The sequence below is a fragment of the Dermacentor variabilis genome, chromosome 2 (genome assembly GCF_050947875.1).
Source record: "Dermacentor variabilis isolate Ectoservices chromosome 2, ASM5094787v1, whole genome shotgun sequence".
In the NCBI taxonomy this organism is placed as follows: domain Eukaryota; kingdom Metazoa; phylum Arthropoda; class Arachnida; order Ixodida; family Ixodidae; genus Dermacentor; species Dermacentor variabilis.
This window is the reverse complement of record NC_134569.1, coordinates 108513766-108537990: the sequence shown is the minus strand read 5'-3', so window position 1 is coordinate 108537990 and position 24225 is coordinate 108513766. Positions and strand designations below refer to the sequence as shown.

General features: G+C 43.0%; 2 protein-coding genes across 3 annotated transcripts in view; both read right to left on the bottom strand.

Annotated features, from left to right (window-relative positions):
* The window catches only part of LOC142572490 (spatacsin), a 103850-nt gene that overhangs the window by 8702 nt on the left and 70923 nt on the right, over positions 1 to 24225 (bottom strand). For both annotated transcript variants that reach the window (XM_075681646.1, XM_075681645.1), the window contains exons 25-33: positions 19192 to 19560; positions 18236 to 18352; positions 15561 to 15803; positions 14722 to 14838; positions 14496 to 14616; positions 12988 to 13124; positions 9296 to 9506; positions 8587 to 8730; positions 4928 to 5178 (exon numbers count right to left, since the gene is read on the bottom strand). In XM_075681646.1, coding sequence (XP_075537761.1) covers positions 4928 to 5178; positions 8587 to 8730; positions 9296 to 9506; positions 12988 to 13124; positions 14496 to 14616; positions 14722 to 14838; positions 15561 to 15803; positions 18236 to 18352; positions 19192 to 19560 — 1710 coding nt within the window. The remainder of the gene's footprint in view (positions 1 to 4927; positions 5179 to 8586; positions 8731 to 9295; positions 9507 to 12987; positions 13125 to 14495; positions 14617 to 14721; positions 14839 to 15560; positions 15804 to 18235; positions 18353 to 19191; positions 19561 to 24225) is intronic.
* LOC142572491 (ovostatin-like) overlaps positions 7718 to 24225 on the bottom strand; it is a 289668-nt gene continuing 273160 nt past the window's right edge. Inside the window, exon 33 of the mRNA XM_075681648.1 lies at positions 7718 to 7759. Coding sequence (XP_075537763.1) covers positions 7733 to 7759 — 27 coding nt within the window. The 3' untranslated portion in view covers positions 7718 to 7732. The remainder of the gene's footprint in view (positions 7760 to 24225) is intronic.

Below are 24225 nucleotides of genomic sequence, written 5' to 3'. Positions count from 1 at the left end.
TTAAAGAATAGCAAAACTGGAAAGAAACACGTCAGGATGATTAGCCCATAAAAAGATGAAACAGAAGCGAAACTTAACACAGCCAGAAATGTGAAAGACTTGCACAAGGAAAGAAGCAGCACCTACAAACAGTATGATATGTACAGTTAAACCTCGATATAATGAAGTATTTAACCTTTCATAACATCTTGCCCATAGAACATGTATTTAAAACCTCAATATAACGAAGTGTGCTTGTATGTGATTTCAATATCATGAAATTTCACTGACATTGTAACGGAATGCCCAGACAGTAAATAGAAACTTCCGTGGACGCAGATGGTCAAATGATTGAATAACAAGATGCTGCTTGCAAACGCACCTCTCAAATCACTCACGGCGCAACAAGAGCGACTGCAGAAGTGGAGCCGCAGTCGCTACAAGTGCAATAAGTTCCTATCCCGTGCACTGTGTCCCATGCACTGTGTATTTTAGGTGCGAGTGTAAGTGTGCAAGGGTGAGACAAGAGAGGTGGCGGCTCCATGAGTGCCGCCTTCCCATGCAAGCAAAGGCAAAGAAGGGGAGGGGAGCGAGTTCGCAGTAACGCGATCAAGTGCGCGCTTGTTGGTGCGTGTCTCGGCTGTGGCTGCACATGGCTGTAAGCGCAGCTGAGCGCATACACAGCCGCGCACCCTGCTTTAGAGGTAATCTGGGTGAAGGAAATAGGTCACGTGGACTTCCGGTCAACTCTGCCAATTTCGGCGAAGCAAATATTTTTGCTCCACAGAGCGATCCGGAATGGGTGGCTGGTCCTAATCTGCCATTGGAACACGCAACTCACGCTCTCACTCTGCCATTGGAATTCTGCCATTGAAACTCATGCTATCATTCTGCCAGAGCAGAAAAACTTGATCTGGATCTACCACTGGATTTCAACATAAAGTATTTTCAGGTATACCGCCATAGGACCTGACGTATATCTTATGGAGCGCATTGTATCACACGTTCCATATGGATGGACAGATTTCCCAGGGAAGTAGCTCTCAAATGTTTACATTTCAAAACAGTGCTGCTACTGTGCTCACGCTTTGGTGCACAAGGTTGTCAGTAACCACAATACCAAACAGCTTTTGCGGTGGCGATGCGAAGTTCCGCATTTTGTATAAAGAGACGCATGTTGGTAGTGCCAACAGTTATAATTAGAACAGCGCCCTCCTTTCCACTTTGTTTCTAACGGCAGCCACCATGTATCGCCCATAACAGGGTTCGAGGCTATCTGACACGTGCTCCTGTGTTCGCGCTCATAGTGCTCATGATAGTACTTGGCATGAAATAGTACCATTCGCCGCCGACTCCCAAATTTATCAAAATAAATTTTTCTCATTCAAATTAGCTTCTTTTGATTTCTTAATAATTTGGAAACTTCTGCAGCCCCTTTCCATGTAAGGAAAATCAATTGGCGACTGTACTTATTTGCATAAAAGGTTGAATTTCAATAGAACGAAATTTCGATATAACGAAACAAATTGCCAATTTTACTGACTCCGTTGTTTCGAGGTTTAACTGTATGTGTGCACTTGCAAAAAATTTTGTTCCACAATCAAAGGCAGCTTATTGCATGCCCTGCAAAATTGTCACATATTTTGCTTAAATACTGTCACGGGGATAAACCTATTGCCTTTCACTGGAAGCATGCCACCAGGCTGGGTGAGACGTTCGCTGCGGAGCTCTGTGGCAAAGATGTGTACCCAGCACTTCCACCAAAATGTCACTGAGATGAAACTATTTACATGATGTATTTACAAGGTATTATATACTTATATTACATATTATATTATTATATGTATTATAAACAATAGCTGAGAATCCCAAGAGGATGTTGCCACTTCGTCGTCTTCACCGTTGAAGACATTGTCCTCTCTTCCCACCGTAACAATATTATAGATGGCAAATAACAGGAAATGAGTTTAAACTTAAGCAGCTCGTGTACTGTGACAAAAATGTGCTCATGACTGTCAATTATGGATGACATATCCTGCTTTTCGAGAGACTAGAAGCTTTGATCACACAGAAGTCACCAAAGTGTTTTGCATCACAACAATAATATTGTGTCTTACTGCCTAGTCCAGTACCGAGCTTTACGGAGGGAACATAAGAACGAGACAGATAGAAAAAAATATAACTTTCTTAGATATAAGATGTATATGTAGGAAGGTATGGAAGTGTTTCGTCTATGCGATGTGATCATGAGACTCCTCTGTGGAGCTCAACTTCAAACATTAAATATGATGCTTGCATTGAAATTTGTTTGCCGACAGCAGAATCATAACAGAATTCCTGGCAGGCAGAAGCAGCAGCTCTGTTGTGTCTCACAATGCCACCTGCCACCAGGAACCTCGTGGCACAGATGACGACGTCCTGCCAAATATAGAACTGCATGCACCCTGCAGGGTTTGCCTAACCAACACTCCAATGTGAAAGAGCTCAAGCACCTTATTTTTACTTATACGATGCAACCATGATTATGCAAAGATGAGACTTCTTGAAGACCCAGAAAATTATCATAATATAAGAGTTATAATGTAGGCCACAGCTGTGGGCTTAAAATATGTTTTAATAAGGTTTGATTTCCAATCCACTGCTGCAGTCTATGTTCACAACTGAGCTATCCAGAATATGCAGAGGCAGCACCATTATTGTTGGATATTGGTATCGAAAATAGTGGGAACGAGCACTCTGACCACTCTGAACTGTCATAACTTCTCCCCTGCATTCTGCGCTGATTTTCTTGCAGACATGCACCTCCTCCTGCATGTTCGCAACTGCATTCTCATTACGCCGCTGCAAGACTGGCTTTTCTGCACAGCTCATTTGTTTGATGGTTGAGCTTGCCACACATCGCAGAATAAGATGTGGGGAAAAGGAGACACATTTCACATTAAATTCAAAGCAAAGAGCAAAGCTGGGCAGCTGAGCAAGTTCTGGAGTAATTTAATAAAAGATGGGGTGGCTTCATATTTGTATGAACACTCTACAAATATAATATTGTACAAGTTCAGTTGTAGGTAGGTGAATGTTGTGTGCAGAAACCACAGGCATGCAATAAAACATGTGCACGCCTCTTATAGTTACTGGTACCCAAGCGGCTGATGCTGGTAACGCAGAGCAGAACAATGAAATAGCTGCGCAGATCCCTGGCCAGTGCATACACACAATTGTCCACATATTGCAGTTTCTGTGAAATAGTTGCAAGCGCAAACAAAACTAATGGAAAAAAGGGTGGGGCAGGACAGTGCTAGTGTCCTTCGAGATTCCACTTCCCTAAAATTCCATTTCCCTGTGGAAAGTGTTTTATTGGAAAAACAGGCAGGTGCCTGAATGATTAACTCAGGGAGCACAAAAATTTTGTAAATACTCTAGCAGGCACTGGCCACTTGGCGGACCACTGCTGAAGATGTACTTGTAAATGCTCCCCGTGTTTTCGTAACATGCAACTGCTCAGACGATTCAACAGGCACTTAGATATGGAAACATTTGAGGTGTTTTGCATTTCAAAAGCTGCTGATGAATACGTAAGCGCTCCATCACTGGCACTCACTTTTAAAAAGTGTTGTACCTTGAGAAGAATGTGGTTCATACTTTGTAATGGCTTGTTGTGAGTACTTATTGGCTTCATTGCACATTTCGTTGTCTCCTACGTGGCACATTCATTTATATGTCTGTCTGCACACTTATTTGAGCATATGGTGGCCCCTTTACATGTTTTTCTGAACTAGCATTCTGTCCTGTCCCACCCTTTTTCTCATTAGTCCTGTTCGCGCTAGTAACTATGTCATAGAAACTGCATCAACTAGCCCAACATATTATGTTAAAGGGACACTAAAGCGAAACAATAAATCAGTTTAAACTAATGAAGCATTGTTTGACAACCCTGCAGACAGTCATTTCAAAAAAATTGTTTGATTATTAGATGAGAAAATGAAGGTACAAGTATCAGGATTTGAATTTCGTGCGGAAACCTCAGCGCCGGTACGTCATCGTGACGTCAGGGATTCCAAAGTATGTTGTCACATTTGGGCCGCGTTGGCTGAATAAAGGTTCCCGAAACTTGCCATGTTTATTATTTGGTTCCTTTAGAACACAATGTAATCAATCTGTACTGCTATATACAATTAGTAGGCCCTAGTAGATGCCATCAAAATCCAAGACGTCACAGCCCCCAGGCGCGGGAGCTTAAGTAGGCGTCGCCACCTGTATTTCGTTCTTGCGTTTTTTCAGGCTTACCAAACGTCTTGTCGTTGTAAGAGTGGTGTTTTTGGTGTTATGCAACGGTAATTTACTGATGCAGAAGAAATCATTTTTCACTTTAGTGTCCCTTTAATTAGTCGATATATTGCAATTTCATGCATGTAACTTTCCCTCGCATAGTGACCTGCACTCTGAATTACAACTTAAAAAAAAAATGATAATAAAATGGGAAGGTGGATGGGGGGGGGGGAGGTAGGTGGCAGAACCACCTCCAACAAATTTTGAATCATTTAATAAAGCTACCTGGCACTAGTGGCTGCACCAAACAGAGCTTCAAGAAACAATTTTATTTCCTATGCTCAAGCATAACCCTAATCAGTCACTGCTGTTCTCTGTTGAAGCTTCATGAGACTTCACGGCACTGTGGAGAGAAATTATATTCACAAATCTCGCTTTAAAGTACGACTTCATGGCAACACCAATTCTGTATTTATCTATGGCTCCACAGCAGTGTTAAACCCACTGCCGTGAAGCCGTACCTGAAGAGTTTGCATTTACCCACACTTGTACTTCGAACTGAAATTTCTTATAATCAGGATGCAGCTTGTACGTGTGAAAATACGGTAATCGTTGACTGCATTCACATCAATGCACACAATTTCGTTCCGTTCATCATGCACAGGGACTAACTGAGACTAACCTTCTCCATGCCTTTCTGGAAGAGCAGCTCAAAGTGGTGGTGCTGCTGCAGCAAATCGAAGACGTAGGTCATCTCACTGTACCGCGCCATGCCGGTCAGTAGAGACACAAGCAGGCCAAAGTGTTTACCAGCCACGAGGTATGGCGTGAGTCTGTGGCAGCGGTGCAGCACGCGCGAGATGCCCTCCATGCTGCACGCCTCCAGGAAGCAGCTGTGTGACCGCACACACAGCTCTACCTCCAGCGACAGTGCTGCGCACCACAAAACAGAGTGCCGCTCATTCAACAAGCCAACCAACCTTACATAGTGGTGCAATGTTCAGCGACTCAAGTTTCTTGCTAAAAAAAAAGAAAAGCACGAATTAGCATTGGGTCCTACTGTTTCCTAGCTAAAACAATTGGAAATGCGAATTGTGAGGTATCATCACATACAGTCAGCACATGCAGTCCCTTACCTCAGATAGAACAAGAACTGACATTTTTAGGCAGTCTTTATTTCCACAAACAATAACAGAATGAAGCAAACTGCGTCTTGAGCAGTTATTGAGCAATAAGGCTACTGAATATTACTGTTTTTTTTTAAATGTTACTGCATCACGTATGTTATGTGTTATCTAAATTTGTCTCTTACTGTTCACGTGATATGCTGTGCTTTAATTTTTTCCCCTTTTGCATGGATCAATGACACCTGTGATATTATTTAAATAGGGTTCAGCATTCCTGGCTTTTATTTTCTTATAACTCAGCGTACTGTTACAATCAGCCAGTGGGGGTAGTGACCTTTTAGCTTCTCCTGCACCACAGCAACAAATCGCTTCATGAAGCCAACATTGCGTCCCCCTCGGACACACCTGCGGCGACAGCAAGGCAAGACACGTTTGGCAGATCGAGTGTTTGTTGGTTCACTGTTGCCATCACAGACCAATGGGAGCAAGAAACTCCTAGAAAAGGGTCTTCTGTGTTTCCTCACGACTTCAGTAACTGCCACGGTCGTTTGACAGATGCTCCAGCTAACTGTTAGGTCATCCCAGGAACCAAGATGCGCCAGCTTGAGTCAAGCATGACAATCCCTGTTGTGGGGATGCGCGACTCTCACGCGTCCCCTGATATGTTGTTTTCCCGCACGGCGCGTATCCTGTAATCCGGCTTCGCCGCGTGTCCTGGCGCCCGCGGCGGTCGGAGTGGTTGAGGCGCAGTACGAGAGAGGGCGCGAGTGTTGCGCTGCTAACGCTGCCAACAGGCGGGGTTACTTGGGCGCCGAAAGACAAGGCGCTTCCTCTTGGGTTCGGGACAGCAAGCAGTGTGGACGTGCCGTGCCGCGCGTGCGCCGAACCATGCTTCTGCGAGACCGTCTCGCGTGGCCGCCTTGGAACGCGCCACCGTTCGCGTGACCATACACGCGAACGACCAGGCGTTGGGATCCAGCATGGGGTGAACATATTCGCTCGCTATCCGTTCGTGGTGAGTCGGACTTCCTAGTTTTGTCTCGCGCCCATCGGCATGTTTTGTGGATAACAACTCGGCTAGCAGGCATTGATCTATGAAAGGTGCAATAAATGCCCTTGTGATTGTTCGTACTACTGTGTTGTCGTTCCTTTGTCCCAAGAGCATGGGTGTGAGAACCCCACACTGTCTATGAAGCTCCCCTCCTTCCTGTGTGTTCAGTGAACAAAGGTATGGGAGTGAGTGTGTGAACCCTCGCCCTCAACATGAGCCCTTCGATGACTTTTGACGCTCAGACTGGATGAAGGTGGGGCAGCAGATTTCCCTGGCCTATGGATTTAGGGAGGACAGAGGGGGTTTAAAGGAACTTTTTGGGGCTCCTCAGGGTGCTTCGATTCAGTCATGCTAGACTGATGAGACGTAACATTCTCCACTCTTTATGTAGGTATTATAAATAAGCCCAGTAGTCCTCGTTCTCAACTAGAACACATTCTCCCTTCAACAACGTCCTTGGCGTGGACGAGTCAGACGTCATAAGCCAGCTACTCCTTCTGACATGCCCTACCCCAACTCTTACAGTACATTTTTAGGTTTACAGTTCTACCTAACTTATTTTTTTCACCAATCATATTTTCAGTATGTTCTATTTAGCAACGATATTACCAGTTAGGGTTGGTGAATATCTGGCTCACTAAGTTTTTTTTTTGGTGCTGGAATGTGCTGTGCAACTGCATATACTGCATCTTCAACACTGTAGTTGTATCAAATACACAGAATAACAAAGCTTTGAAGAAGCAGTCTAGCAAGGAGATGGTGGGTGATACAGTGATGTGACTATGTAGGAATTAAAAAAGTGTGTTTGCTATTTGAACACAAATAGAATAAGGCTTAATTCATAACATTAGGCCAATACAGAGCACCAGTGTATAATTACAAAAAAAGGAGAGACTATGTAGATATGACCCCACATTATCATCAGTGAGCTTCCCCAGTTCATCCCTCACAGTGGCTGCAACCTGCAAGAAAAACTGCAAGTATCCTGGCCAGCCCCAGCATACCCAGCTGCTTGTTTTCATCATAGCGGCAGGTGAAATGGATGCATATAAGAAAAATGTGAAGACTACTTGGGTGACAGGCTGACGCGTTACCTTGACCTTGCCATGCTCTTTGTATTGGAGGAAATGTAGGCTTGTAGCTGCATGCTGATTGTTGTCTAAACTGTCTAGCAAATTTGCTTTCGCTGACCCTTTCCGGTTAAAACCAATTACTGAGAAAATGCTGAACCCTATATCAAATACACAGATGAACAAACAAATTAATTAAGCAAATTAATTAAACAACTTAATCAGGTTTTGAAAGCGCTCTACAGTTGAGTGGACCTGTTGCTGAGCTGCATACTGAGGCCCCCTGTAGGGATTTTGTTGCACCATGCCCTGACATTAGAAAGCCTGAAGCTCCTGCTCACAGTGCCTGTGAAGGTATTCAGTAGCATATCTTTTCACTTGCACAGTAGCTTCTAAACATTTGGCAATGAAAGTGTACAAAATGTAAAAGGTAGAGCACTCTGGCCAGAGTGGTACACTACTTCCAAAACTATCTCAGCATTTTTTCTGCAGAGATGACTTGCTTGCAGAGAAAATAACAATTAGGAGCCACTTTTATTTTCACAATTTATCTAGTGGACAAGAGACGATAAAAATGTCATTTTCTGTTGTATCATTGATTTTGCGGCCATTTAGAAGATTTGTGCCAAACCATTCTGGACATCTAGTCATTTGGAGTTAAGTCATTTTGAATGAGAATAGCTCATCCAACCACACTAGCTTGTCACTTGACCATTTTCCGCAAGACAGACTCATCCTGTCTAGTGAAGAAGTTTCTTAAGTTCATAAGCAATTTATAATTCTATAAGCAGACTTTCCCACTTACTTAACTTGCCGTAACCAATATGGCCACATTCCTGTTTGGAGCATTGTTAAAGCTGATACAAATGTTTTTTCAGCTTCAAGAGTGGAGGGAACAGAGGGCAGCAGCAATGTTGCCAGCAGCCTGCATGTTGACAGCTCAATTATGATTCTAGCCCAATGTGTGCCATCCTGGTTGTCCAACAAGGTGCATGGAGAAACACACTTGCAGGTTTTGCGTGTAACAATCTCCAACATGACTTGCACTGATCTGAAACTAAGTGTCTCAAAGAGAACATATGAGATATTGCACCTTTGAAGCTGTGTCGAACAGCATCAAGATTAGGCGCCCGAGCCTTGAGCAGGCAGTTTCCCAGCAGACATGGGTCACTGCACAAGCCAACTGCAAGGTCCCAGGAATCTAGTATTGTTTTTTTCTTGTTATCGTGGTCACGTCCTGAAAAAAAACATGAAACGAGAGAAAAAAAAAATTTTCAGTGCTAGAAACAGGCAGTCTTGTGTACTAAAGAATATAACATGCTCTCGAAAATTTGTGGAAAAGAAACACCTGCTTAATTACAGCATCACACTTACTTTACTGTTTCAAATCCAACCTAAATTCACATAGCTGGCTGCATTCTTCATGCAGCACTCTGACAGCCCAATGTAACGGTGTCCACATGAAAACAAAATGCAATGTACAATCACTACAGCATAAGGCAGAAATGGTGTTTCTGGTTTTGTATGGCGTCTTGAATTTTTCTGTTTTACTTTCCAGAAAGCTGTATATGTTTATTTACTTTGTTCTGACACTGTCTATACAAACATTTGTGAATCTCTAATAAACCATTCAGCTACTAGTCAGCACTTGCGTGTTCAGCTTCAGTCTTTATGCAGAGCTCATTCTTCTCAAGCAAACGCAACAGTGGTAATTACGACATGTGATGTTTTTGTGGCACAAGGGCAAAACATGGTAAAGAAGATGGCAAGCTCATGACAACGTAAAAACAAAGGTACTGTACCAGCAGCTGCTCGGATGGCTGTCATAGCATGGCGAAACAGAAACTTGGCCACATCTTCATCGGGAATCTTGAAAAACACTATCACCTTCTTTGCAAGGGCAAAGTCGCTACGAGAAAGTGCTCGTTCTGTGCCCTCACTGCTCAGCAGCCGACCCAGGTGGCTGACAGGGTCAGTCTCCAGTGCCAGCTCCTCATATGTACACTGCAGATGCTGCACGGGCAGTATAACATAGGTTAGCTACTGGCATTCATACAAAATCTCTCAATCGTGAGCACTTGGACAATCATTAGAGCATACTTATGAGCTTACTATAATGAGCAACAATAAACCTTTGTCCCTAACCCCTTCAGGCACTTTGTACACAATTACACACACCAAGATAGTGCACGAAAAGTTAAAGTACCGATGAAAATAACCGTGTTTAAAACACGTCACATACACCTTGAGACACTTATCAATTAACTTTTACTGCAAGTGTGTACAATATGTGCAAAGTGTTCCAGTGAAAGGAGTTGGAAGGTAGATGTATGTGTGTTTGCTCTCAGTGCCAGTATGTCTACATGTAGAGAACTGACTTGTTCCATTGTTTCTGAGAGTGTTTTACATCAGGCATATTTTGAAATAGATGGATGGGTGCTTTCAAATATGCCAGACAGAATATATAGTTAATTTCCTTGTGTCTGATGCTCCTGTAGAGAGTTCATGCATGAAATTCACATTTTGTAAACTTGACAACACTCGCTGATTAAATCAAAATTCTTAATCTGTTCTGCTGCAGCACACCTTTAATGATTCTGCAGATGCAATAAATTCTGTCCATGAACAAAATTTTTCAATGGACAGAATAATTGGGTAGCTGAAAGGGATAAGATAGCACTACTTGATGTCGCACGGCATACATGTTGTTCCTGCGAGGACACTAGACATTCAGGTAGAAGGTATTCCAGCTCCTACTGAATTTCTTAAGGGATGTGGATTTAGATTGTGACAGGTAACTATTAGCAGACTCAGTTCGGGGCCCTAAGCCATGGAGGTGGGTGGGCTGGCAAAGCATTGTGTGCTGAATGACTCACAACCCACAACTTTCATTCTATTCCACACTGAAGTGCATGTTACCTTGTTCGCCCTTCTTGTGCTGTGCTTTCTATGAGAACACAATGAATGATGTACCTATACATTTTAGGTTTCTTAAACTCTACTGAAAGGTGCTGCTGGGGCAGAGACGTTGCCGGCAATTCAAGCTAGGCTAGATCCGCATGCAGCCACGCACATCCTTTTCCTCATGTCGTGCAGGTATTTATTTGTTTTATTTATGTAAAATAACTGCCAATCTCATGACAAATCACAGCAGAGAAAGCAAACACAGCATGTAACTACAGTTGGCTAAGACACAGCAATAAAACATAAATATGCAATCATAACATATTACACATAATTTGAAACAATTATTCTAGTAATAATAAGTACAATAACAAAAACACCACTCATAAATACAAGAATAAGCATAACTTTAAATAACAAGAGGCATATATCATAAACACCATAAAAATGCATCATCACATACTCAATGCAATATACCTCCCTAAGGTTAAACACAACATGTTTCGCTGAGCAAATGCAAGGAAGACAGCAAGGTGCCAACAGGGAAACATGAAAGAGGGTGTGAAGCATGGGAGAAAAGGAAGACAGCAATTGAAGCAGCAAGCATGCGGTGGAGGAGGGCTACACATAGGGCATTGGAGAGAAAACAAAAAACATGGCAAAGTGCTACAGGCAGAGCACTTTGCAGTCGCCCTCTGCAACACTATTCGCCGAAGCTGCACACTCTATATGCCTTAAAACGCTCCTTTAAATTGCATGATAAGCGCAATACTTCTTTAAAAATGGATACAGTGAAACCTCAATTTAACAAAGTCAATGGCACCGGAGAACTTGAGAAATCGAGAACTTCAAACCGAGAGCCTCATTGCATCAAAAATACTTAAAACACTCATGCAAATAACATATTTATTCAAAAGCAAAAAAAAAATCACATTTCAGATATTTGCTGTTTGCCAGCACTCCTGATGAAGCAGCACAAACGATGCTGTCTTTTGCTTTCAAAATTGTGGACAGCATGCTCTGAGGAATGCCGTGCTCAGTGGCCACTTCAAGTATCTTGCATACACCTGTGACGGCATGGATAACTTCCGATTTCTGTTCAAAGGTAAGTACTCTCTTCGCGGCCCGCTTCATTCCTTGGTGCCATGTGAAAAACAGAAATCACAAACTAAGGGTGTATGAGCCAAGGCTGCACAACGCACATTTCAACTCTGTTGTGACACGGTGGCTAGTGCCATCTGCTATAGCCAACACTGAGCTTGCTATGCTGAGACCTTGCAATATGCAGTTTCCTTACAGTAAAGGCTGAGCTTGCTATGCTGAGACCTTGCAATATGCAGTTTCCTTACAGTAAAGGCAAATACTAAGTCGACGTGGACAGTTTGAATAGCGTTCCAGAAACCTCGCAACACTTGTTTCCTGCCAAGGAAAGACTTGGTTTACGAGAAAATTGCATCTGAAGGGTCCGAATACCTTTTTCAAAATTCAAATCTCCCGCCATCGAACTGAAGGAGTGGTGATGTTGCATACGCCGTCACCCCAATCTGCTGCCGTCGGGGAGTAAAATGGCACTCAACAGACGGTGGTTCTAAACCAACACAGGGCGGCGGGTTCACCGCTGCAGTTGCCGTTTGGTAAAGTGGCGTAGACCTTTCAGGTATCCCACGACATCACATGGAAGTTGAATTCTTTGCTACTGGCAGTTTGTGCTAGTTTTGCGAGCCAGCAAAACCAGTGCAGCACTACGCGATGACTACTGAAACCCGAACACATGGGCGGCGCGGAGTCGGGAGCAAATGAAACCATTTGACCGTCCGGTTCGTTGTCAAGGGCAATTTCAATGAGTTCTTTTGTCCAAAAATGAGATAGAACTGGACAAGTAGCATTTTATTTCACCTTATAATACAATACAAGGATGCTTTATGTAAGGAGTGGTTGAGTTCTAGTGAGAGAATTTAACTGAGGAGTGCTTTCGTCTTCGGGCAAGTACTTGAATTTCCCGGGGGAGTTTCTAATCATGTCCTGCATTTACCTCAATTTCTCGATTATTAAGGCTCTGTTCGCCTCAGAGATTCTCAAGCCCTAGTCTATCCCTTTATCTTGACTTAATATTTGCCTTTAGTGTCCCTTTAAGGAAAGCAGTCTGACTCAAAACCAGTGTGGCAATGCATTTAGCAATAACCGAAAAAATTTAAGCCATTATGAACACAACAAGTTTCCTGTGGGTTGTTTCTTTATGAATATCTCCCTAAAAACGTTGTTAAGTCAAGTGAGCTGTTGAGTTAACTTCATTGCTTTGAAGTTTTCAATACATTAGGCTCTCTATGAGCTTTTGTTGGGTAACCGAAAGCATTTTGCAAATAAGAAATTTTGTAAAACTGGATTTCGTTAAATCAAGGTTTGACTGTATAAGCATGGACACACAAGGCAGATGAGCTTGGGTGCTGCAGTGACTAATATCCCATTACTACAGAGAATTCCCAGTGGTGACACTGCAATGAACATGACAGTCACTGGACTTTCTTGCTCCAATCACAGAATAGGAAAAAATGTTAGAAGGCACAACAAATTCCAAATGAACAATTCTCACCAGGGACAAATTAAACATGACCAGGACACGCTGACAGAGCTCCTGGGAATGAGAGGCTGATGTGGCAAGCTGCTCCAATAGCTTCAAGATTCCTTCATCTCTGGATTTTTTGCTGCTGCTAGTACTTTGCCAAGCCGCTAAAGCATAGAGCACAAAATAGTACATACATCATACATTTCTTTTCCACTGCTCTTTACGGCATAAGTATATGCACCAACCTTATTTATGCATGGCAAGTGCTTGCTCTAAGAGATGAAAAACCATGTGCTTGGCAGATTAATATGCATCAGGATGTGTGCAGGTCTGTATGCAGAACGCTTTTAGTTCAATAATATACACACTTAAAATTTTTTTTTTCGACAATTGGACCAATTTCATTAGTAAGCCAGCTGATAATTCTGTTCATTGGTAGACATGATGTTAATAATTCCAGCTAATGGAAGTGCACACTAAATCTTTATCCACAGTATTCTGGGCACATTTTCAAAATCACATAGAGTTGAAAGTGATCACAAGTCAAGGATAATTCATGTTGGCAATTTCGTTGACAACTGTGGGCATCAGAATACCAAAGACAAATCTTGCAATTCTATGCACTTAGTTTGTATGCACAGCAGTGTACGCAGGTGAGGGATAAATGGCTTTGGAATGGTTCAGACATTGTGACAATTGATGAGGATGTGCAATGACCGAGCATGCAAGAGGTGAGTGGTAAAACTTGTTAAAGAGACACAGCCTTGATTTCTTTCTGCGCACATCAAGATTAGGAAGATTAGTGTTGGCTTTAAGACAATAAACACTAGAATAAATAGAATAATTTTAATATATGAACCTAGGTAGCTGCATCATTTTTTATCATGGCACTTATAAGCATTGTAATAAACAAATGATAAATAAATAAAAAATATTTCAGTGACTTTTAAAACTTCATTCTCTTGAATTTGAAACATGGAACTTTAACTGACTGTGATGATGGGACATCAGCGAACTGCTCATGCTAAGAGGATCACAAGGCAAGTGCCTGAACAAGGGAGGAGAGCTGCTAGAGAGGATTACGTGACATCAGTCCAGAGCTGTTACTGAGGGAGTCAACCAAATACGGTGTCAGGGTGTACCTACTTACACAAGTGCAAGAAGAGATGAAGGAGCAGGTTGCATTGTCACATTTTTGCAATATTGATGAAATCAAAATGTCATCCGCTCATACCCCACCCTTTTGCTTTTATGAAATGTATAGAAATTTAGCTAAAGAAATTCACTCTTGGCCTTTCAATACACAAAGCCACAGTTCAGCTAAGATGAATGCCGTAAAATGACTCCAGATTTTCCGACCATCCAGGGTTCTTTTCAGCATACCCCAAAAACTCAGCACACTGGTACTTTCACATTTTATGGCTAACAAAACATGGCTGCTACGGTCGATAATCAAACCAGCAATTTCATGTACATTGGCAGAATTACAATGCGGCTGAGCTGTCACATAGTAATAATGATGTTGAAATACTCACGAGAAAACACAACCATTGATGTCTTTCTCATGGGCATGGACAGTGCTTTTCCAACCAAGCTCATGATTTGTTGGTCCACACCATCAGCAGTCAGCATTTGCTGTGCTAGGCGAACGCATGTCTGCAAAAGGAAGTGGTAAAGACGGAAAGCAAGTCTCATGGCACAGTTAGATTTAATGAAAAGGCTGCATCAAAGAATCAGATGCTGCGTTTATTATAAGCTTACTAATAAGATGTCTAGATCCGGTGTAGAACTTCCAAAGAGAGACGACAGCTGGCAGGCCTTGCAAAACTGGCCTTGGGAAAGAAGGTCATCGATAAGAATCTTCAATGACTTAATCTCCTGAAAAAATATAAGATAACATAAAAAAGATGAAGAGGTGACCTATAATAATGAGAGACAGTGTATGAAGACATTAAATCAAGCTAAACTTGAAGATTACACTTCTAACAAGATCTACTAGGTCATGCCGACCAAGGTATCCCAGAAGGTAATATGAAAGTAAAATAAGAATGGCGATGACAGCTGCTAATTCATATGGTGCCACAGATTATACACAAACCTTTCAAGACTATTTGCCATATCTGCTCGGCACCTCTCGTCAGCACCCTTCCTTCTTTTTTTTCTTTTTTTGAGACGGATTTACCACCAGATCAGATGAGATGTCGTCAAACCATCAGTTTCAGTTGTTTGTATTTTCAAGCAGGACATTTATTTGGGCAAGTTGGTTCATAGTTAAGTGGGGAGAGTGCAGCACAAAAATACACGGGCAAAGAAGACACAGCATACTGGACAAGCACTGTGTTACCTCCTCAAGCCCTTTGGCTGTGGCTGCTATGGGTGTGTTGCATTATACATGTATTAACCAGCCCTAAAAAAAAAATCCCATTTGAAAAAGTTAGCCTACATCCTATGTTCGTGGATGCATAAGATTTATCTCTGCATTATATTCGTGCAACTACAGTGCCATTACTTGTGACCATCCAGACAGCTTCAGTAACGAAGCGTCTTTCAATTCATAAATGCCACGTGAGTTCCTGTAAAAAGGATCTGTAAATGCCCACCTGTGGGTCAGTCAAAGTTTCACAGGCACCGGGGCTTGGTGGTGAGGGCATCACCAGAGGCCCTCCGCTCCCAGCATCTTCTGGCTGTGACCTGCCTCCGCCGCGGATGCACCAGAGCCACACTCTGGCCTCCCAATGCTCAGCCTGTGGCGAGGGCCACGCAGGACTTGCCTGCAGCCAGCGCAGTGCAAGTCGCCCCACGTGGTGCCGCTCTGTGTCTGTGGCCAACAGTTCTGTTTTACTCTGCACAGAGGACCACATCCCCACCGGGCCTTTTGGTGCTCAAGGTGAAACTTAATACGATAGTTGATATTGTGCCATAGCCCCACATAAGAACCATTGCACTAATAAGTACATAACACATACATACGTGGATGGAATGAGTAACACTGCAGAACAAAGATGTCTCAGTCACGCATGGCATGCACCATACCATATGAGAAACGAGCCACAAGTCTTGCTTTCATATGAATTAAGTGCACCGTGTGTCTTTTGCACCACTTGGCTATGCTAGATTACATCTCAACCAAAGGTGCATTAGTGAGAAGGCCGCTACAGGCAAGCATCACATCATGCCAGACTGGTACACTGTCTTTTAGGATCTCTTTCAGTATTCTTTCGGTATAAAATGACTTAGTGGCCGATATATAAGATCAAAACTGGAGACCAAACCTTCCTTCCTCAATTATTCTGGTGCAACCACCAAGGCAGCAACAACAGCAACAGCAACAACAGCATTATCATGACTTCGTAGATCTGGGCACTCCTGCTGCACGAAAGGCCAACTACATGGGCCAGTTGATGTTGATGTTTGTAAGCAACACGTTTATTATCAACAGGTGACTATCCTCTATAAGTTGTTGCTGCAACCAATAGACCCTTTTCATGTTGATCCCATGGGCACCACCATGTTTGATCACGTGGTGATTCGTCCACTACTTGCATCATGAGCCTCCGTTGCCTCAATGTTCACAATGGATGTGTATGACACCTGTGAAACTTAGCAAATCTCTGTTTTGGCAGATATTGTGGGCAATGACTTGGTGGATGACACAAAACTTTGGGCATGGCTTCAGAGGATATGTAAGCATTTTTGGAGCTCGTTATGCCTTGTCCAAACAGCACGAGCAGCACATATGGTGCTTGTACTAGAAGCGGGTTTAGTTATCTATTCCAAGCTATGCCAACTCTCCTCTTCTGAATTAAATCAGGATCAGTGTGTTTCACTATTAATTCTTTATTTGGCTAAAATTATGAAGCAGCAACTTGTCATGTAACTCAGTGAAGTTCCTCGGTGCTGGTCACCAACTGATTGTTTATTTTCTGCCTAATCGCTTGCAGGTGTGCTCAGTTGCGAGATTTGTTCTTTTTGTGTAGAAGGCTTGGAACTTTTATGTTCTGTACTTTATGCTTTTATGTACTTTTATGTTCTTGTAGCAAAGACGCATTATCGCTAGTCACTCAATTACGGACCATCACAAAATATTCAGCTTCGAACATTCTTATACAGTCGGTGTATCTGCTGTCGACCATGCATTGATTCAAGAGTCTGCCCATACACTTATTATTAATCTGTGGGGACTGAGTGCGCATAAGTTTGTGTGCAAGTTGGGCTGAATGAGTGTAGATAACGTGCGAGAAACTTACTACACCAGAAAGTAGTGAGCGGTACTCACTCTTGCCAATGTTCTGGGTTGACATTCTTTCTTTGGAGGTTAGCGTTACAATGCTGGTGGATGAGTGAATTTTTGTTACTCTGGAGGAAAGTCTTGCATCATGAATGGCCAGCGACACAGGCAGTCCCTATGCAATGGTGGTTCGTGGTCTTGGTCACAAAGATTATTTCCAGTCTTTAATATGCCAGTCACTATTTTTGCAGCCAACTACTGCACACGTTTTCCCTCTACCGCTTCACAATGTGCAGCATGAATGGCGCACAGTGCATTTGTGAACACCGAGTTTGATTTTCAACAGCTGACAGCACAGAAGCAGGGCAAAAGTGGTAATGGTTTCGCATTCATGCATTTTCTCTGAGACAATGTGCGCCACGCAGCTGAAAGCGCCATCTCGCAAGCAAACTGCTTCATGAAAAGGGTCTATAGATCACAAAGCTGGCCATCATCATGTTGCTGCAATACATCACAAACTCTCATTAAGTATTTATAGCAACGTCCCTTCTTCACTTCTGTCCTCCTATTTTATTTGCATCTACTTTGCAGTAATTTTTCTCTTTCCTATCTTTTTCTCTTAGCCTCTATATTTTGCACAGCTGCGGGGCAGTGCAGTTGTCCACTGGGAAGTGAGAGAATTATGATGTCCATGGCCCTTCATTTCCTTTATCTATTTTTTTTTTTTGTTCCTAATGCAATAAACTATGACTACGTACTACTGCTTCCCGAACGTTTCAATTATTCAGTGCATGCACATAAATAATTGCATTCATGCCAATTTTACCAAGAACATTTTGTCCATTTTCATCACCAGAAGCAATATGAACTGTGTAGGATTACTGCAGTAGTAGTCGCACTTCAGCATTAGCAAGAGCAAAACATTAAGGTACCACAACATACATGTGTAAGCTTAGGAGAAAAGTGTGAATAATTCCATGCAGTCAGTACTGTGGTAAAATCTGTCAGGCACCAAAAAAAGAAAAAAGAAAACTGCAGCTTAGGTACCTTGAGGAAACAGAATGCCATGGTGGCATCTACGTCATAATCCTTCAGCACCCTGTCACAATCTTCCCAGAAGGCAATATCTGTGGCTCCACGCAAGGCATCATAACGAAGCTCCAGCTGGAAAAAAGAAAAAGAAGGGAAGAGATAAAAATCATTCATCAGAAACTTTAGGCCGGAAAGCATTAGAAGGTAACGTTGCTTTACACTCAAAGCTGTTAGAAGTGTATTTGCTGTACAGACAGCTGGCAACTTTACCACAATTGCACTGAATTTCGTGAGAGTGCTCGACACTTTTCATATAACCTTATGTTCATCTTCTCTGCATGACAGCTGGGTGGCAGCAAGAACTGGCTGGATGCAGTTACAGCTGATACAACTAGAAGAGTGCTAGCATTCTGGAGTCTCCCTTGACAGTGATGGTGAAATAGGCACATGAGCAACTACGTTCAGCCTACTTCGGCTACGGGAAGTGAGCAGGCATAAACCTCTGCTTTCTTTGTTTGGAGACAAGTCACAATGAAGCATCAGGATTCATTATTGATGACTTAGGCACTCACAGGCTTCAATTTTGCAATTGTGATGAGTCTATTAAAGCTGCTAACAGTTAGTTAAAAATTAGCTATTATAATTGGTGATTCTATCATGAATTTTGATGTCTGCCACTCCTGTAAATCTTGGCTCAGAAAATGATCATTTGGTCTTGAATTTCTTGGTTAATATAACTTGAAACAGCCAGCACTGAAATGATCAATATATTTGCCCCACTGCAGGTGGATTGTTTTAATCATCTCTTGGGCGGCAGTACCGCAGAGGATAGCACGAGACGAAAATGAAGATGCAGTGAACACATCGCGTTTGATTTATTTTGTCCTGTTTTATTTTATATGCCACCATTACCCAAGAAATTAACACATGCCGACTACCCCAACTTTTATGTATTTCTGGACGCTTTCTACCTGACTGATAGCCACATCGGCCAATGGCAGCTGCGCAGCTTGTGCCAACTGGAGAGCAGAGGCAAAATGGCCCGCCTCGTTGAGTCGTGCAACCATGGCAGCCACAGCGCAAGCACGTTCTGCAGGGGCCGCTGCCCACAGGAGGGCCCAGTCAAAGCCCACATACAACGAGGGGCTCAACGACGACAGCAGGGGTGCCAGTGCAAGCAGCTCAGTGACACTGTACAAAGAGGCGCAGTGACAGAGCAGGGCCTCCATGTCCTTGTGTGAGCGACAGAGCACAAACGACGCACTGAGCAGCTTTTGTGCAGTCTCCTTCAGCCAAACCCGAGACCCAACGCCCGAGCCTGACGTGGAAGCCGTATTGAGCTGCAATAAAAAATTGACAACAAGAAATTGATAATTCAAATTGCTTTCAATATTTTGCAGAATCACAATACGTCAAATCCTAAGCACACTTTATACGGTCATAAAGATGCAAGAAAGTTATACCCCATATTCTGAAACAAGCCTCGATTCGAAGCTCTTCCTTGGCTTCACCAAGTGGAGCACAGATCCGCCCCTTGATAGAAGACACACATTTCTAAAACACTCATTGGCAGTTCCTATGACAAGGAGCCACTTGAGAAACACACCTTCGATTCCTGGTGCATTTGTGTAATGGCTGGGAGTACCTTGCTACAAAATTTATGCTCGATAGTTGCTGCAGATTGTCAATGAATAGGAGTCACCACGTCAGCCGAAGGATGGCACTGCCATCTTTCTTGAGTCGAGGTGGAGTGTTGACTGAAGGAACATTCTAAACTAAGGGTTATCAGCTTTGTGTATACACATCACTGTTTATGAAATACGATACACAGACTAGAGACAGACTAAAGAGATAGTGTACTCGTATTGGGGTTCTCCTCATGGTGGGCAGCAGGTTAAATGCGACCCACTGCTCTGGTTTACAGCCAACCCCTTTGAGAGGCAACTCGTGAGATTATAATGGCTGACTTGAGCAAAATTTCCTATTCTTTATTCCTTCCTGCGATCCTCAGGTTTTCTTTTTATCACCTGGGGGAAGATTAAAAATAAATCTGAAGTAAAAGTAAAAAAAAAAATTAGCTTTTCGTAGTGTGTTGCCGACAAAATCATAAAGTAAATTGGGCTTCTGAAGGTGCCATCACACTGCAGGTCACACTGCTTTCCATTGACACAATGCCACCATCTTGGTATTGTAAACAGGAGGGATAGAAGCTCCAGATGGTCGCAGTGTCATATTTCGCCCTGCAAAAATAAAATTTCTTGTGTATTTTCTTGCTATGTTGATCAAATTTGTGTGTTCCGTATGTTATGTTGCTGCAAATGAAAATATGCATTTTGTTATATGGACCTGCCACTAGCCGCAATGGCTATAGGGTCTAACAATATTTTGTGTATGCGTAATGAATTCTTTTTAACAGAAATAGAGAAATAAAAAAAACTGAGTGAAAAGAGAAAAAACTAGTGTCGCTACCTGTTGCTGCACCCCGGTGAACACAGGAAGTGCTCTTACTGGCTGACGCAAATTTGGATAGCTGGTTCAAGCTGTACACACATTTTGGCAGAGGTCAGCTGTACGTTTCTCTGTTCTAGTGTCGGATGGCGATAGCAGCAGGTTGCGTTGCTGGCTCTCATTTCTTCCATTAATGCATCCAAAATGCAAAATTGTTGAATGTATATTCAAAATGGTACATGGTCATTACAACAAAAGAGAAAACGAAAGCTTATTTCTATGTGTAAACCCCCTCTCTAGTCGCAAGATGGCCACCAGTGAAAAATTTCTGGAGAGAACCCTGACTCGTATCAACACTTAATAATGCTGTATTTAAGTGCAGTGTGTTAGATATGTTTTTGAGTTGTATGAGCATTACCAAAGGGGAAAAAAACCAAAATATGTTAACAATATTATGTTTCTGCTAATACCTTTAGGCTAGTAGAGAAGCAAAATGTGGCTGTTCGTAAGAATAATAGGTCTGCATGCTTTGGTTGAATAATGTGTCACAAGATGTCATCACCAACACTACTCCTTTCCACCTACATCTCTTGTATTTCGACAACAGTGATACAGTAGAATCTCGTTTATATTCTGTAAAAAAAAAATGCGAGAAAGGAACTTACTAACCAGGAGAACGTACGATTTAAAGCCAGTAAAAGAATTGGCAGACTCAACTGCAGTTGATATCTACGTAACACGAAATGTTGTGTGAATTGTTGCACAAGACGCCAATGCGTGCAGAGCTGGTGGGGCCCGGGCAACAAAAAGGCACTCATTTTCACTTTTGCAGTTCCAGCAAGGTTATGTTTGCACTCCTCTAATTTGGCCTGAGTTGGCAGCTTTGAAGGGAAGTTTGGATTTGTCCACTCAGAGAGGATTGTTGTGGCACAAGCCGCCAATATGCATTGATCTGGTGGGGCCCTGTGGCTCGAGATGCGCTGTGTCCTTTTCTTATTACGTAATGTTTCAAGTTGAAGACGGGGAAACCGAAACGAAATTGAGCTGGTGAGCAACATCAGAATACACTGCCGCTAGAGCGAAACATGACTCACTGTGCACGGCCTGCCACAGAGAACGATGGCACACTTGCGTTATCACCTATACATATCTTGCAAATGACGTCACATCTGTTGTCAGTCCTGACTGTCCGCCATTGCTGGGTAACCGTTTGCTTCGATGCATGCACACCACACATTTATGCACTCTTATGGTAGTAGGAGCTGTGCGATGGCAAAAGTTGCAAGCCCCGAATTTCGACCTCCTGGATGAGCTTGTAGGGCCAACGCGGGTTCACCATAAAGAAAAAAAGTTGAAGTGTGCGATGGCTTGGACCAGTACAACTGTGCGTCGGTGCAGATATATGACTTAAGATCCCAAGGTGCTGCCAGCCATGATACACATACCTATATGTGATCACAATTACCTAGTGCCGCTTGCGAACTTTTGTCACTCTGCTAGAAAGGAAGGTCTGCTTATTGCAGTAGGTTCACAATTATTTTGGGTGAGTCAAATATTAGCAAAGCACCTGCTGGCAGGTCTAACTAGCCCTCAGCAAAATCAATGAAAGGAAGTTCCTTCGCTAGCGACCGTGAACGCTTTCTTGCCTCGTTATTCTTTGAGGTGATGTGTTCACAGACGGCCCTGCTTGTCACACAGGTTCAACCACGCATGCACAATTTTTCTTGTGCGAGTTAAACCCAAGCAGGGGAAACAGAATTAAATTATGTGTTTACTGCTTTTCGAGAGTTTTGGCTTTCTAATTAGTAGGTGCTCCCAGTCCGTAAAGTGAATATTCTGTTTCAAGAAGCATAAGCAGTCACAAAAATTTAAGGATGTGGTGATCCTCCATGCTTACCGTGTATCCGGGCATTAGTGCAGAAGCTGTACATAAACCAGTTGATACAAATATGCTTTGGTTTAACATTAAATTTGGATTTGAATCTCAATCTGTTTAAAGGAGCAGAAAATTGATGCATTGCAGGGTGTCTACCAAGTTGACATTTCCAAATTCCCTGAGTTTTCCAGATTTTCCCTAAGTGCCTTTGCACATTTCCCTGAGTGATGCAGAACTATCTTTTATGTCAAGACGGGCTGAAACCATATCGCCTGATGCTGTCACTCTCGAGTAAGCACATCAAAAAAATTAAAAAAGCGACTTAATCCAATTTGAATACCAAGGAGTAGTGTTTATGTTATTCAAGAAGAGAGCAGAAGGCAGGGGTTAGTAAAATGCAGAGCAAATAAAGTGTCTTTGAAAAAAAATTGCAAATGAAGTCGGACATTCCCAAATACAAATAAAAAGGGGATGCACATAGAAGCAAATATATTCGAATATGAGCTATTTTTATCAACTGATAGCAAGCTCAGTGGTATGAGGCCCGAACTCTGTCACAGTTGAGATTCTCTCTCAACCGCTCCTAAGTCAACCTCAACTGTCCTGACATACTCTCAGTCTGCGCACGACGCCTGAGTGTTGTGTTTCACTGCTTTAAAGAGTTTATTTAGGTTTGGATGAGGGACACCTGAATCTCGGCATCAGCCAAAACTTTGTTTTTTGAGCTCAAGCTCCTTCAAAACGGCGGCAGCAAGCTTCCTTTCCTGTTTATTCGTCAATGTGTACATCATTTCTGTTCTTGTCCTCCTTCTGCCACCCGTTCGCCCCAAGGACCATTTGAAGCATCTTGGTCAGTTGCACAATCCACGACCGATTTTTAGAACTCCCTGGGGTCGCGAAAACGTTCGAAAAATCGGCCGGTTGGAAAAAAAATATGCGTGCCATTTACTGCCCTTAGGGGCTCAAACCGCCACAGGCACGTTCGAAAACTCTCTGAAGGCCTGTCGGTACACATATTAGGCATATCGGCGCTCGTACTGTGACAGGAAATACCGGGTGCACGTGTGTATAATTAAGGAATACATACTGTTTTCCGCGGCAATAGCCCCTTCCCACGCTTGTTATTCTTCACTGCAATACTTTTGCGTATGCTTCACCACGTGACATTTCTGTACAGAGGCGAAGCTGACTTTCGGGAACCGGCATTATGCAACGCATTGTGTTTTCTACGTTTCTAAGCCAATCGCGAGGACCACAAAGGCGGAGTCCGCGCCATTGCTGACAGCAGCTAATTCTTTCAATAAAAAACTCGGCACCCAACGGCAAGAAGCTTCATAGCGAACGTCGAAGCAGCTTGGCCTGGCGTTGCCGCAGTGGTGGCTACGGCTGCCAGCGGATCTGCGTGCGAGAGTGCCGGTTCGAGGTGGCGAAATAATCAAAACGGCAGCGGTGGTGCCTTTGATTATTGCCGTTTCGGACACGCGGTCACGGCAATACGTCCGGAAAATCGGACGGCGAAGAGTTCTTGCGTCCGAAATTTCACACATTCTGATACGTTGACTCTATGGAGTACGTGGCGGTGCCGCGAAGCCGTCCAAATTATCGGGAATCCGTAAAGCCGGTCGTTGACTACACACTGGCAACTCCTCCAGCCGACGACAGGGCGTCAAAGACGATTCAT